Source organism: Micrasema longulum, unplaced genomic scaffold (genome assembly GCF_059751315.1).
Source record: "Micrasema longulum isolate JH-2025_06_02 unplaced genomic scaffold, ASM5975131v1 h1tg002908l, whole genome shotgun sequence".
Classification (NCBI taxonomy): domain Eukaryota; kingdom Metazoa; phylum Arthropoda; class Insecta; order Trichoptera; family Brachycentridae; genus Micrasema; species Micrasema longulum.
Window position 1 is genome coordinate 146,615 of NW_028280027.1, and position 15,529 is coordinate 162,143.

Here is a 15,529-nt window from a genome sequence, read left to right on the forward strand (position 1 = left end):
TTTCTACGTAGTTCCCCAGACGCCAGTTAGCAGTTGGTAGCTCTCCAACTTTCGTCAGAGGCTGTTCTTTCGCCCGCGTTTCGAGCATGAGCTAATTGTTTTTTCATGTTTTTAGCAATTTTTACAAACAATACAACAAACAAACTAATTTTAAGCAATATGTCTGTCGCAAGAGACAAAATGAGCAGTTCACAGTGGAATCCTGGTCCCAACCCTGCTTTCGAAATGCGATTTCTTAGGCGGATGTGTGGTAAAGCTATGTACGATAGATGTACAAATATTGAGATCCGTACATTATGTAAGGCTGAGATAAGTATTATCGACAAAATCAAGAAAGGAGCTCTGCGTTGGCATGTAGAGCGAATGGACAGCGAAAGAACGGCTAAAAGTATTTGCGATGCGAATGTTGATGGATGCAGAAATAGGGGAAGACCAAAGACATGGCATGACCAAATCCAACAAACACCTGAAGATGGAGATGTTAAAAGTCGGAATAATCGGCGCGCGTGCATGAGAAGATGTGTGAATGAAGAGGAAGCGAGATCTGTTTGCAAAGATAGAGTAATGTTGCATTCTATCCTCTCTGCCTACCATTACGGGGAAACGGCGTGATGGTTTGTTTGTTTCCGTGGCGGACTTATTGCTTACAGCAATATCTTCCAGCCAATCGGAAAACATACAGGTCAAATGAATAATTGGTTGAAAAATAATACTATAAACGGAAATATTTATCAAAAGATACTAACCAACGTGAAAAAAAACCTAATTAATTAAAACTCTTAGAGTATAAAACTGTAATATGTAGCAAAGACAATCATCTATTGTATTGTGCACATGTAACGTAGTCGAACATATTTTCATTATCCGAATAATAAATACAGCTACTAATAACATAACAACATAAACAAGCTATTCGATTATTGTATTCGAATACGCGCATAAATATTCTTCGTTGACGTTTGGTTCCCAAAATAAACTGTCATTTTCTACCTGCTCCTTGTTATAAAATTAACAAATATATCATAAAACGTTCCAAAAGTAAGCCATTTCATATAATATCCACTTCAGATACCCAGTTCCGACTCGTATAATAGTAATTTCATATAAAATTCATCTCACAATCTATATCTGACATTTCCGTCAAATTCGTGTTGAAATAAAAAAAATATTAGGAGACAAACGTCGGTTTTGTGTGATCCCTTTAATTTGATATTAACAAGAAGCTTAACTTATTTCTCTCGAAAGTTTGATAAAATTCATTTTATTTTGACAGATGAATAAAGTTCAGTGTTGGCAGTATATTGATAATCGCCAATCGGCGAGATGTTTTTAAAGCTGTCAAAAGCTAAATTAGTAGATATTTTATTCTTTATTGCAATTTTCGTAATAAAATACCTCAAGTGCACATTACAAAATGATTCAACAAACATTGGCTACATTGACGTATAATATATGGCAATGAATTTTTAGTATTATCGAATGCTTTTATTTAAACAATTTATTTAGTCCAACAATGCTTTGAACATGTCCAAACGTTTGCAGACTGGCTGGATTTCCTTCTTAGGGGGTTATTTATATCTAAATTTGTTGCAACAGAGAGGGGAAACATTTTTGAGAAGGTAATATGTAGTTTACAGGGCTTATGACCTTTCAGTGGCTGGTTTAAGTGGCCACTTTACACACTGTGTAACATTCCCCATTCTGCCTATGTTTAAACATCCACATTTCCTCAACTCTTCCATCTGTTGACTTTTGTGAGGTAAAAGAGCCGAAACCTTTATCACGTGGGTGAGATTCATCCGGCTGAATCAATTTACCAATTTTTATACTTCTTCTTTCACCAGTTAGCTAATTTTGTTTTGAGCAGGTCCAAATGTTTGCAAATTGTTTACAGGCGTTGCCTAGTAGGTAAATTGGTTCAGCCGGATGAATCTCACCCACATGATAAAGGTTTCGGCTCTTTTACTTCACAAAAGTCAAAAGATGGAAGAGTTGAAATGTGGATGTTTAAACATAGGCAGAATGGTGAATTTTGCACAGTGAGTAAAGTGGCCACTTAAACCAGCCAATGACAGGTCATAAGCCCTGTAAATGCCCAGACTTCCATATTCCCTTCTCAAAAATGTTTTCCCTCTCTGTTGCAACAAATTTAGATCTAAATAACTCCCCAAGAAGTAAATCCAGCCTGTCTACAAACGTTTGGGCATACATTAAACAGCTATTATTTTGAATTAATTAGGTTTTTTTCAAGTATATATCTTTTGATACCAACTCTTATTTTTACCAGTCTGTTGTTTGAGCAATAAGTCCGCTAAAGTACTTATTTTTTGTACTTGTAGATTTCAATAAATAAATGTTTGAAACAAAATTTGAATCTCAAAGTTTATTCCTTAAAGGGCCGTAACATGTGGACAATACAATAAATATGACAATTGTCTTGTCACAGCTCCATTTACAGGCTCGACCACGCGGAACAGAACGCTGGGACAATACGAAAATTACCGCAGTTCACACGTGAACGCTGCGAAAATGAACGCACGACGGCGTTTGTAACGAGCGAATTCAAGAAAAATATTATTAATTGTATACCAAGATGTATTGGAAGTTGCTATTGTCACAAGCTACTGTCCGTGCATGTTCACGTGAGGACAATGCGGCCGCGCGTGGTGGTTGGGTAATCATTGTACCTCGGAGATAGCCTGCCTCTTATGTCCTAAAAATTTCAATTCACACGTAAATAATGGTCGCGTCCTGGGACAAAACAATGTTTTATTCTCCTCATAAAATATTGTTTTTGTCACTTATGATATTGTTTTGGCGAACATGCCTCTATATATATCTTTTCTGTCCAGTTATATGTCATTGTTCTCTAATAAAATAAACAATTGGTTTTGGTTTAAGATTGCATTCGGAATGCCGCGTAAGAAGTTTCCCTGCGCCTCCAAGAAGAAAGTGAAGGAAGCGACGTTCGACGTGGAAATCGACGAAGAAGACGAAGAGATTAAAAAACTCGAATGTGCTGATTGTTTGAAGCTCTTTTCCTCTCCATTCGCTCTGCGGCGGCACAAATGGACGCACGGGGGGATAAAACCATACAAGTGCGAGGAGTGCGGTCACCGATTCACCCAGTCCAATGATTTAGAACGGCACAAGAGAGTCCACACTGGCGAGAAACCGTTCGCCTGCAGCTCCTGCGATTACACTTGCTCCAGCTCCAGCAACATGAAACTGCACCAGCGCGGCCACTCGGGAGAGAAACCATACGCCTGCGACGAATGCGGGCAGACCTTCTCGAGAAGGGGCCACCTTAAAAGGCACGAAAAACTTCACACCACGACCAAACCGATTTCGTGCGATGAATGCAGTTATTCGTGCACGAACCAAAGCTACCTCACGCTTCACAAAAGAAGGGCGCATTTGGCGGTTAAAAAGTTCGAGTGTGCCTTGTGCCGCGGCCGGTTTACTCAGGCGGCGAATCTAATAGTTCACATGAGAATCCACAGTGGGGAGAAACCATTTAGCTGCGATGGCTGTAATTACATCTGTAGGGATGCGAGTACGCTCAATAAACATCGCAAGATGCACACGAGAGACAACACGCACAGATGTGACGAGTGTAGTTACACTACGTATCGTCCCAGCAGTCTGAGAAAACATAAACTGATTCACAAATACATCAAAAAAGATAAAGAAACGACAAACTCCAAAGAATCTGAAGAACCATAAATATGTGTTTTTTTTTTCAGTGTTTTGAGAATGTCATGTTTGTAGACATGCTGGATTTCCTCTCTAGGGAGGTATAAGCATCTTATTTTTTGCGTCGGAGAGGGAAAAACATTTCTGAGAATTATTGTCGTTCTGTGTAAAGTCGACTGCCTCGCAGTCTAGTAGTAAGCGCGTTCGCATACCACGAAAGGGGTCTCCGTTTGGATTCCCAGCATAGTTGGCATGAAATATTTATTATACCGAGTGATTTATCTCTGTGTCCCGGCAAATAAAGCAACCAGAAAGTCTTAGGTGAAGAAATCGAGTGGAGAGAGCCTAGGTACTATTCTTGAGGTCTAGTTTTGCCCGGGATTGTACCTACCGTCGGTATTAGCCAGTAAGGGTTTCTAGACATGAGGATATTGGAAGCAAACTTAGAAATCTCCCCCACTACTACTACTACTACCATCACGCCATTTCTCCGTAGGGGTAGGCAGAAAGAATGGACCGCCACACACGTCTATCCTGGTATACAATCGTAGCCTCTTCCACATTCATACATGCCCTTCGGTTCTGTCTGCTTTTGACATGACCAGACTTAAGATTTTGGTTTATCTGATCATGCCACGTCTTCCTTGGTCGTCCTCGTCTCACGTTGCCGTTTATTTTCGCCATATATTTTTGTTTTACCATTCTTTCGTCGTCCATTCGTTCTACGTGACCAAACCATCTCAGAGACCCTTTCTTAATCCTATCAATTATACTTGACTCAGATTTACACTCTCGCCTGATTTCATCATTCGTAACCCTGTCATACACTGATTTCCCACACATTCGTCTAAGAGATCGCATTTCAACCGCGTTCACTAGGCTTTCATCCTTCCTCTGCCAGTTCCATGTTTCACTTCCATACATAAGTGTTGGTACTAAAACTCCGTTGTGCACTGCCAGTTTAGCTTCGATTGACATATTTTTATTAGAAATTACTGTGCTTAGTGCTCCGTTCATTTTGTTGCCCGCATTCACTCTTCTTTCAACATCTTTTTCTACTCTTCCATCTCTTGAAAACATGCTTCCCAGATACACAAATTCTTCTACTTGCTCGAGAAATCTCCACCAAAACGGAAAATGAGTTATTGATGCCAAAATAAACTGTACGTAAAAACCTACTTACCTAAATAATAGCGTAATTTGAAACCGTCTCTAAATCTTGCAAAAACAGATTTCAATTATACTACTTGACACCGCAAACTTCGCATTCTCCATTGAGTAAGTGAAGCCAAATTATTAGAAATCTCACAATCCTTTTTTAAAAATGTTTTTCGCTAATATCTCAGTAACTCCTTCAATGAAGATTTATACGTTTGCTTCTAATCATCATCATCATTCCCTTTCTGCACCTAATGGTGCATAGGGCACTGCATCGGTACACCAATTGCAGCGTATTTTTATCATTTTTGTCACGTGATCTGTCTTACGCTTCAGGTACCAGTCTAGAGACTATGAAAATATTCTAGCGTAAAAACACCCTTGCTTCTAATACCCTCGGTTTGGATAATTTATATAGCGCCATTTTTGTGAAAATCACCTCAAGTGTTTAGAGTTATGACGAAAGGGAATTTTCGCATAGTTTTATAGAACCATTTTTTTCCATGGCGTCATTTTTGGGAAAAAATACAATAATTACAAACACTGAGCGCATATGCGGTTGGGTTGGTTCTTCATTTTCAATAACGTTAATTTAAATTTTAATAATAAATACGAGCTATATTACACAATATCCTGTAGCTACAAAGTGCAAGGATGAAGAGAAATCTAGCCCCATTTACATTTGACAAAAAATGACTTTCAAAAGCTTAAAATTTTTAAATAATCGTTTTCAGATAGAATCTTGAAATCATTTTGTCTTGGAGCTGCAGAGCGCATGTATGCTGCATATTTACTGTTGAAGTTAGGAATTATTTTCACTGTAAATTTATTTTACATTATAATGGAAGTGTAGAAAACTGTTTTCGAGGTTGCGTGTATTGAATAAAAAGATTTCACTTACATATTTGTCTGAAGTTTTATTATTTATTTAATTGACTGTACAAAGGAAAATGCAATAAAATAAATGCTGACAATTCTGGCTGAACTTAACCGTGGTATTGAATTTCATTTACTCACATTAAATGTTGAAGTATTTTAACACGACAGGTTTATTACCAATAAGAAGCACAGGCCATAGAAATATACACTTAGTAAGTTACATCTTTGGTTACATATTTGAGTGGCTCATTACAGAGGAAATTGGTTCCTGGACTTATTTTTTTACTTGGTGCGAAGTAGACTCGAGAGTGGCTCGATGATTTTGGGGCCACATAAACTGAAGAACTCTCTTATGATAGAGAAAATCCAAAAGCAGATATCTCGACATTTGTTTACAGATGTTTATATACAGGATGTTCATTCAGGATGTCTGCCTCGTGGTGTAGTGGTCAGCGCGAATGCCTACTATGCAAGAGGTCTCGGGTTCGATTCCCGACATGTTTGATATAAAATATTTATTTAAAAGGGTGTTTTCACACTAGAATATTTTATAATCCCTGGGCTGGTACCTGAAGCTAAAGACTGATCATCTTACCTTCATGTGACAAAAATGATCAAGATACGCTGCGATTGGTGTACCAATGCAGTGCCCTATGCACCATTAGGTGCGAAAAGGAAAAGATGATGATGTTCATTAAACCCTGTCATATCCGAAACCACGATGATCAGTATGAGCAAGAAGACATATTGGCACATAAAAATATTTTTTTGGAACGAATAAAATTTAAAAAAAAAAAAAGCAAATGGTTGCTTACTTCTACAGGAAAGAAACGAGGAGGGGGGTAGCCTGATACTGCGCCGCGCTACCCTCACTTCTCCCCCGCAGAAGTAAGCAACCATTTGTTTTTTTAAATAATTAATTTTTTTTAAATTTTCTTTCTTCTAAATATTTATTTAAATATGCTAATATGTCTTCTTGCCCATACGGATCATCGTGGTTTTGGATGTGACAGGGTTTAAAGAACAACCTGGATGTACCTAATTATTTATACTTATTTGTAGTATTTTTTAATATATGCGTGCTTCCATTTTCTATTACGTTGTATCCCAACTCAACACAGGGCCCAAGACGTTTTTTTTTGTAACGCATATCTTCGTATGAATAAATAAAATATATTACATATATGGCGCTGCATAAGTTATCGAGAGTAATGAATTCATTGGAACTTTGAACTAAATAATTAAAATGTCTGCATTCGATCCTTCCTTCGAATAAATAGAATAATCGACTGAGTTCGAATATTTTCATTCGAATGTAAATATCTCAATATTCTTTATCCTAAACGTCAAAAATTTTCACGGATTTTGTTTTGTAAAAAGGTGAATTTATATCAAAAGATGTAAGAAAAGGCACGTTCCCTCTTGTATTAGGGGCGAAGGGACTTGTGTGTTGATGCCGGCGATTTATCGTAAGTTCTTCAGCCAAATATTATTAAATATACGTCGAATTTATTATTAAAGGATTTCGCTTGAATCATTTTAAGCGTCACTCGTTATACCGGAGAAAGGTTTGTAAATCTAATCGCCGTCGCATATTGTCATTAACTGAACAAGTTGATGTACGCATAATTCACGCAGCTAATTAGAAAATAAAACTGTTAGATATAGGCGGTGTCTGGGTATTATGGCGGGTATTCGGACATCGTTTTCCACCTGTTGTAACTATATCAGTATTGGTAATCTGTGTGCCCAACTAAAATCGCTCCCATTTTCGCGCTCCAAACTGAACCAATTTGATTGTTTTTGTTAGGAGAGTATCGGAATGAAATCTGCGTCGGTTATTTTCCGTTTTTCAAAATTATTTGTCGTCCAGTCAAACTTAGTTATTACGAGGAAGATGGGACTGATTTAATTCGCTTGTTTATAAGCATTACTCGTACCAGAGAAGTGTTATTTTGAAAATATCTGTTGCATATTAAGGCTATTTATTTAATATTTTTTTATTATTTCATTGGAAAGCCAACAGCCAACATCGATTAATTTATATGCTTTACTATTGCTAGATTTGAGTACAAACTCGTAAATATATATTAAATGATCACAATAGAATGCTTGATATCGATAATTGTATTTAGTCCAAATTAAGTATGTACGTCATAGAATTAAGAATAGTCCGGAAGGAGCGTAGAATCATATTTGAATACATCGAACTGTGTCCAATAATTCCCCCACTTAGACACGCTTTCGCCGCGCGCATATTGAAGTCACCGAGTAATATTGCCAGATCGCGAAGAATATAACCATAACACAAATGTAAGGTAAAAATAAAATTATTTGTTAATTTTTCTAAAATTTTATTGTGCACTCGGAAACATCGATTGACACAACAGAGTAGATAAGTAAAGGGTCATTTAATAAGAGTAATTTAATTAATGATTTTTGAACTTAAAATATAAAACTATTGTTAATTTGCTGCATACCTCTGTAATAATTTCTTATTAATTTTTCTTTATTATATTCTTATTTTTTTATATTGTGTACATGTGTTTTGTTTCATTATAATTGTTTTTCAATATAATTTTACACTTTGTCAAAGGCGTAAGCCGTCAAAATAAATAATAGAGTGCTTTACAATATTTGAGTTTGTCCAAATGTTCATAGACAAAGGCTGGATTTCACCTCCTCGGGGGTCATTAACTCTTTAACTTCACTAAAATCAACAGATGGAAGAATTGAAGAAATATAGATGTTCAAACATAGGCAAAATGGTGAATGTTACACAGTGTGCACAGCCAATGACAGGTCATAAGCCCTGTAAATGCCTTGACTTCCATATTCCCTTATTTAAGGTATTCTCCATCCCTGTTGTAATTTGTTAATCTTAATGACCCCCGAGGGGGTGAAATCCAGTCTTTTGTCTACGAACATTTGGACAAACTCAAATATTGTAATGAAACCAACTGGTCCAAGAAGAAGTTTAAAAATTGAAAAATTGTTTTCAGGCGTTGCCTAGTATGGGAAATAATTCAGTCAGATGGATCTCTTCGCAACAATAAAGGTTTCAGCTCTTTAACTTCGCTAAAATCAACAGATGGAAGAATTGAAGAAATATGGATGTTCAAACATAGGCAAAATGGTGAATGTTACAAATAATCACCATGTAAAGCGCCCTTGAGGTATTTTATTACAAAAATGGCGCTATATAAGTTATCCATAATAATAACAATAATAATAAAGTGTGTCAAGTGGCCACTTAAACCAGCCAATGACAGGTCATAAGCCCTGTAAATGTCTTGACTTCCATATTCCCTTATTTAAGGTATTCTCCATCCCTGTTGTAATTTGTTAATGATAAAGTGCTTGATTAAAAAAAGTTCACCGTTTGTTTGACTTGAGAAGAAAAGGCGCCCCCCTCACCTAAAGGTTCTGTCTGTGCCGGTTTTCACGTACCACTGTCGGTTTGAGCGCAAACAATTAGTTGTGAGCTCGGAATATCGAAGAGTACAGAATGATAAATTCTACGGACAGAGACTCGATATGAAATTCTTCCTAACAATTTCTGGGCTCTCGACAATGAGAAAGCTCTTGCAGTAATAACATTTTACATTCCTCTTTGGCGTACCAATGCAGTGCAGTGATGTTCAAACATGGGCAGAATGGTGAATGTTACACAGTGTGTAAAGTGGCCACTTAAACCAGCCAATGTCAGGTCATAAGCCCTGTAAAGGCCTAGACTTCCATATTCCCTTCTCAAAAACGTTTTCCCTCTGTGTTGAAATAAATTTAAATATGATCAACTCCCTAGGGAGAAAATCCAGCCAGTCTGCAAGCATTTGGACATACTCAAACATTGTTGAATGAATTAACTTTAATATAATTTTGTATTTTCTATCCTTACCTCTGTTCTGTATAAATACATTGAATTTCTTAATCAAGATACCAGTCTCGAAGATGTCGCGAAAGCGACGAAACCGGTCACTGGATATTTCAAATTTGTGGATTAAAGTATCACTCGTCTTTTATTTCCATAATAAAAAGCAGTGTTACGAAGTGGATGCGGATTTAATAAATAAAATATGTATTTTTTGTTTCAGATTTGCTGCGGAACGATGGACACTCTGGCTGTGATTCAAATTTAAATTTTTTTATACTGCTAAAAGAATTAATTTGAAAGATATATTAGATTTAGCTACTAATTTGTCACCAAATAATTGCCATGTCCGAGTCCAACGGTGCCAATTTCTCATCCAATTATTCGTGCCACGTTTGCGGCAAAATGATGTCATCCCCTTACACGTTGAAGCGGCACCTTTCTACGCACGACCGCGTGAAGCCGCACGCCTGTCCGTACTGCGATCGCCGCTTCGCGCAGAACTACCTGCTCCTGGGGCACGTGCGGTCGCACACCGGCGAGAAGCCGTACGCGTGCGACGAGTGCCACTTCAACAGCTCGAGCGCCGCGAACCTGGTCGTGCACAAGCGCTGCCACTCGGGGGAGAAGCCGTACGACTGCCCGCTGTGCGGGCAGGTGTTCGCCCAGCGCGCGCACCTGCGCCGGCACGTGCGCACGCACTCGTCCGTGAAGCCGTACAGCTGCCACGACTGCAGCTACACGTGCACGAACAAGGGCTACCTGAGCGCGCACATGAAGGCGCACTCGGACGCCAAGCCGCACGCCTGCCCCGAGTGCGACGGCCGGTTCAAGCGCGTCGGGGACCTCGAGGCCCACGTGCGCGTGCACACCGGCTCCAAGCCCTTCACGTGCACCGTTTGCCCCTACGCCACCAAGGATTCCAGCTCTTTGAGCAAGCACCGGCGTACGCACTCCGACGGGCCGCGGTTTTCTTGCAAAGTATGCGTGTTCTCGTGCGTGCGCCGGAGCAATCTCTACAAACACATTTCTAAACATGTCACGTTGGTCCTTCCACCCGGAGAAGACTACTATATGAACATATTTTAAACTATACTATATTACCTTCTCTAAAATGTTCTTCATCTCTGTTGTAATATGTTAATCGAACATTTTTGTTACACGAAGGTAAGATGATCAGTTTTACGCTTCAGGTACCAGTCCAAGGACTATGAAATATTCTAGTGTGAAAATGATCAACTAATGAATTCTATTTCAACAATTTTTCGAGCATGTCCAAATGTTTGCAGACAGGCTGGATGCCCTCCCTAAAGAGTTATTCAGATTTATATTTGTTGCAGCAGAAAGGGGAAAATATTTTTGAGAAGTGAATATTGAAGTCCAGGCATTTACATGGCTTACGACCATTCATTTGTTAATTATACCCCGATAAAGAAGCTTGCGTAGCTTTGAAATCGGTCGGTAAAAAAATTCGTGGTTTGAAACTTTAGAGTAATAATGCGCCAGGCTATAGAGGAGCTCAAACGTAGGAAAACCATTCTATGACTATTGGGTATTAAGTTAGCTACAGTTCGCAGCAAAACAATGGGCCATACTCAGGTCGAGAACAGCCAAATGGATATTAATTTGCATTTTAATTACTTTTAAATATGTACTTGTTTATTTATTATTGCAGGGTTATTCCAATTTATTTTCTATAATTCGCCTATATTTATTTTATAAAACTGAAAATACGTGTGTGAGTTTATTTTTTTATTTATTTATTCATTCATTTCATACACAATATACTTATGTTGCATTGATTGAGACATAAATCCCAGCTCCGTGGAACCAAAGTCCTGTGTGGAGTTTGTTTGTTTGTCCGTCTCATCTCCAAAACGACGAGTCGTAGCGGCCTGAAATTTGGACACGTCATTTTAGATGCGATTTCAAGACTAACGTTGCTATTTTTGAGTAAAATTTGAATCGACCTCTACTCGATAAAGACTCGAACTTTATGTGGAGCCTAGTGCGGCCCCGACATATTGCCCGTAATCAACTGTCATTATCAACAGCAAACATACTTTAATTCACAAATTTATCCCCTAAATTGAGAAAAAATAGTATCTGAAGTAAATATGTTGAATTAAGAAAAGTTTTTAAGCAACATAATACACGTGTCCGTACAATAAATGCCAAAAATCAATGTTAATCATTGGAAAATATTTGGAATCAATTCCCTGTGAAAACTGACTCCTTTAACAGCTTTGACGCTCCAACTGCTGCAATCAAACATACTGCAATTTAGCTTAGTGGATTTTTATTTATTATAACGTAAATATTTATTTATTTAACTTTTTGTACATAATGTTATTTGTACATTGGCGGGTTTATTGCCAAATGGCAATTTCTTTCAACCAACTAATAAAATAAAAGTTTTATTTTTATAATTCAAGTTACAGAACATATTCAATTGAAAAAAGATTAAAAAGCTAAAGATATATAAAAATAGAAATAAACGTATTTGTTTATAAATTACCTTAAATCAAAACTATTACTCAATGGGAAAAAGGAAAGGACGAGAGATTAAGGAAGAGAAAGGAGATGTTTCTTCAGACGTGATTTAAACAGAGAAAATGTAGTAACATCTCTGATGGTGGATGGGAGATGATTCCACAGTGGAGCCGCATGGACACTATATGAGTCAGAGAAGAAAGAGGAATTGTGGATGGGTATTAAGAGAGTGCCTTGAGAATGAGAATGAATGTCTAAGTTATTTACAAACAAAGCCAAGCACAGCGACAAAAGCATCCGATGTAACCGTTATGCGTATGTGTCAAACAAAACAAAATGGCCACCAATTTGTTGCTAACCAACATCGCTTGCGTTCCATGAAACATCGTGATAGGGCTTCTCTTTAGGCTGACGCTTTATTACTCTGAGTTAAAAGCAATGTTGTTTCACAGTTGTTGTATGAATAAATGCCCTAATTTTTACCACGTGTATGAAAACATTTTTATATCCAATTTCCCTAAGCACTGAACTCCCTCATTCTAAGTTAGTTCAAGTCCTGATGATGAGGATGTAACCTGGAAACCGGTCGATGTTGAACTATAAATTAAAATGTAAAATATCATACCGCTGAGTGAACAATGTTTTTGATATTAAAAATATATATATAAATATGTCAACTAACTTGGATCTTATCACTCACAGTCTGTTTGTTTAATTTTTGTATAGAAAATTGTATATCTCTATTGAGAAATGTCTAATCTTGAAACTACTTTTGATGTGATCGATGTTTACAATTATAAAATAATATATTTCTATGTAAAATTTTACAACCTATATCTTCATGTTATTTGTGTGTTTGATATAAACCTTTACTATATTTCCATGTTCTTGGTGGAATTGCATTCTAAATGTACCGCAGTATTGATGTTTCTTGGTGGGAATACCCAAAATGTACTGTTCCTCGATTTTCTTGGTATAAAAATATTAAATGTTTGTATGTTATTTAAATGATCTCGGTGGTAGCATATTGAATGTGTATTGTATGTTAATATTCTTGGTAGAAATACTCAAAATGTATTAGTTTTTTACCAAATATACCTTCGGTGTACTGATTAAACCCTCTTAATGACAACATTTAGGAAAACGAGTTAAAACCTAACTTCACATAACAATCACAATATTTGAGTTTGTCCAAATGTTCGTAGACAAAAGACTGGATTTCACCCCCTCGGGAGTCATTAAGATTTACAAATTACAACAGGGATGGAGAATACCTTATATAAGGGAATATGGAAGTCTAGGCATTTACAGGCGTGTGTTATTTACAACTCATTGAAAATGGTCACCAAAATTTAAATATTTGGGTAAATTATAAAAACGTTAATATTACTTATTTTTCGAAAAAATATATTAACTGAGGTGTTTTTATTGATATTTTTATTAAAATCGTTGACTATAGTTTTATAAAAAAATGAAAAATATGAATATTGTCTACAAATTACAACAGGGATGGAGAATACCTTAAAGTAGGGAATATGGAAGTCTAGGCATTTACAGGGCTTATGACCTGTCATTGGCTGGTTTAAATGGCCACTTTACACACTGTGTAACATTCACCATTTTGCCTGTTTGAACATCCATATTTCTTCAATTCTTCCATTTGTTGATTTTAGTGAAGTTAAAGAGCTGAAACCTTTATTGTTGTGAAGAGATTCATCTGACTGAATTATTTCACACACTAGGCAACGCCTGAAATCAATTCAATTTTTAAACTTCTTCTTGGACCAGTTGGTAAAGTGGCCACTTAAACCAGCCAATGACAGATCATAAGCCCTGTAAATGCCTAGACTTCCATATTCCATTATTTAAGGTATTTTCCATCCCTGTTTTTATTTGTTAATAAAACAATTATTATTGTTGTATCAAAATTAATGATGCTAGCTACGTTCAGCCCTTTCGTTATTGTTGCTTATAACGCTTTGGCTAAGCGTCCACTAGCCATTCGAGTGAACACCGGCATTTAATGAACAGCTTAGCTACCCAATTAAAAGGCTGATTCATCTATTTTTCAGCGACACATATACTCAAAATGTTTTATGTATTTCAAATTTCTTAGTAAAAAAAAATTGTGATCTCAATATGTCGAGACACCACAACTTAATTCCTATTTACAGAATTATGTACATTTTAAAACGAGTCAATTTTAAAATTATCCGCATACATGCATTCCATATTCGCGTCCAGTTGGAGCATATGGTGTTTACAAATAACTTCCGCTGTCGGACGCTAACTCCCATGCGCTCCTCAAAAGTGGTCCGCATCTCATTCGCGAGCAGCGGCTAGATAACGAGTAGGAGTCACCGTAGACGTCCACCGCTCGTCGGCAGTCGACTCGAGAAGACGCACAGAAGTTGGCGGGCGACAGACATGCCTGGAGTTTCGATAATGAGATTTTTTAGTTTACATTTTACATTGAATTAGTCTACAAAATGATTTCTTTCCGAGGAGGACTCGTAAATAGCTGCGTTCGTTGTCTTATCACATTTTCTTGGTGGAATTTCACAATGACAATATTGGATCTCTCTTGGCCTTCTTCGTCAATCTTCTCCATTGTATGTTTATAGACATTCTTGGTAGAATGTACTGCGTATTACTTTTTGGTACTATGTCTTTAGTATATGTATCAATGGTGTATAAGATAATTTAAGTTTAGTGGACTTTCATTATGACTTGAGACATGAATCTACCTAGAGAATCATTCTATATTAACACACTTTGTGTAGGAAAGGTAGTTCTACTTGCGCACACTACTGGCTCCACTTTAAAGGCAGATTTATTCCGTTATTTCCTCTGAGTATTTTATGTCAATGCCTCTAGGTGCTCCAAATTACACACACATCTATAAAAAGTCAGATAAGTACTGACCGACCTGAACAAGATCCGAAATGGAATTTAATTTAATTTAATTTATTTATTACAATATTTGAGTTTGTCCAAATGTTTGTAGACAAAAGACTGAATTTCACCCCAAATTACAACAGGGATAGAGAATAACTTAAATAAGGGATTATGGATGTCTAGGCATTTACAGGGCTTATTATGACCTGTCATTTATTTATTTTATTTTTTAATAAATTACATTATACTTACATTTGTTAAGGACAGAGACACAGTTTATAGCGACACAATCAGGAACGACCCATGTCTGTGAACTTGCTCCGACTCGCTAGAAAATGCGTGTTGAGTCGGGGCACTTGTAATGCATTCATAACCATACATTCACACACAAATATACATATTTATTCGCACATACATATTAATATTATATTTTATACATACATATACATTAAGTTTATACACATCATTGATAGTTTATACATAATTACATTTTACATTTATAAATACATATTAATCATTTACCAGTTAGTCCAC

General features: G+C 36.9%; 1 protein-coding gene across 1 annotated transcript; it reads left to right on the forward strand.

Moving 5' to 3' along the window:
* Positions 1-922: 922 nt before the first annotated feature.
* LOC148271377 (uncharacterized) lies at positions 923-12,579 on the forward strand. Its single transcript, XM_088241457.1, has 3 exons — positions 923-1,038; positions 2,902-3,723; positions 9,923-12,579. Exons 2-3 carry the CDS (start codon positions 2,914-2,916, stop codon positions 10,691-10,693), a joined length of 1,581 nt encoding a protein of 526 aa, XP_088097583.1. The 5' UTR covers positions 923-1,038; positions 2,902-2,913; the 3' UTR covers positions 10,694-12,579.
* The last annotated feature ends 2,950 nt before the right edge of the window (positions 12,580-15,529 follow it).

Coding starts and splice junctions, on each gene's coding strand:
- LOC148271377 (XM_088241457.1), top strand. CDS start 2,914: ATGCCGCGTAAGAAGTTTCCCTGCGCCTCCAAGAAGAAAGTGAAGGAA. Junction 3,724..9,922: donor CCAAAGAATCTGAAGAACCA/TAAATATGTGTT, acceptor TATTAGATTTAG/CTACTAATTTGTCACCAAAT.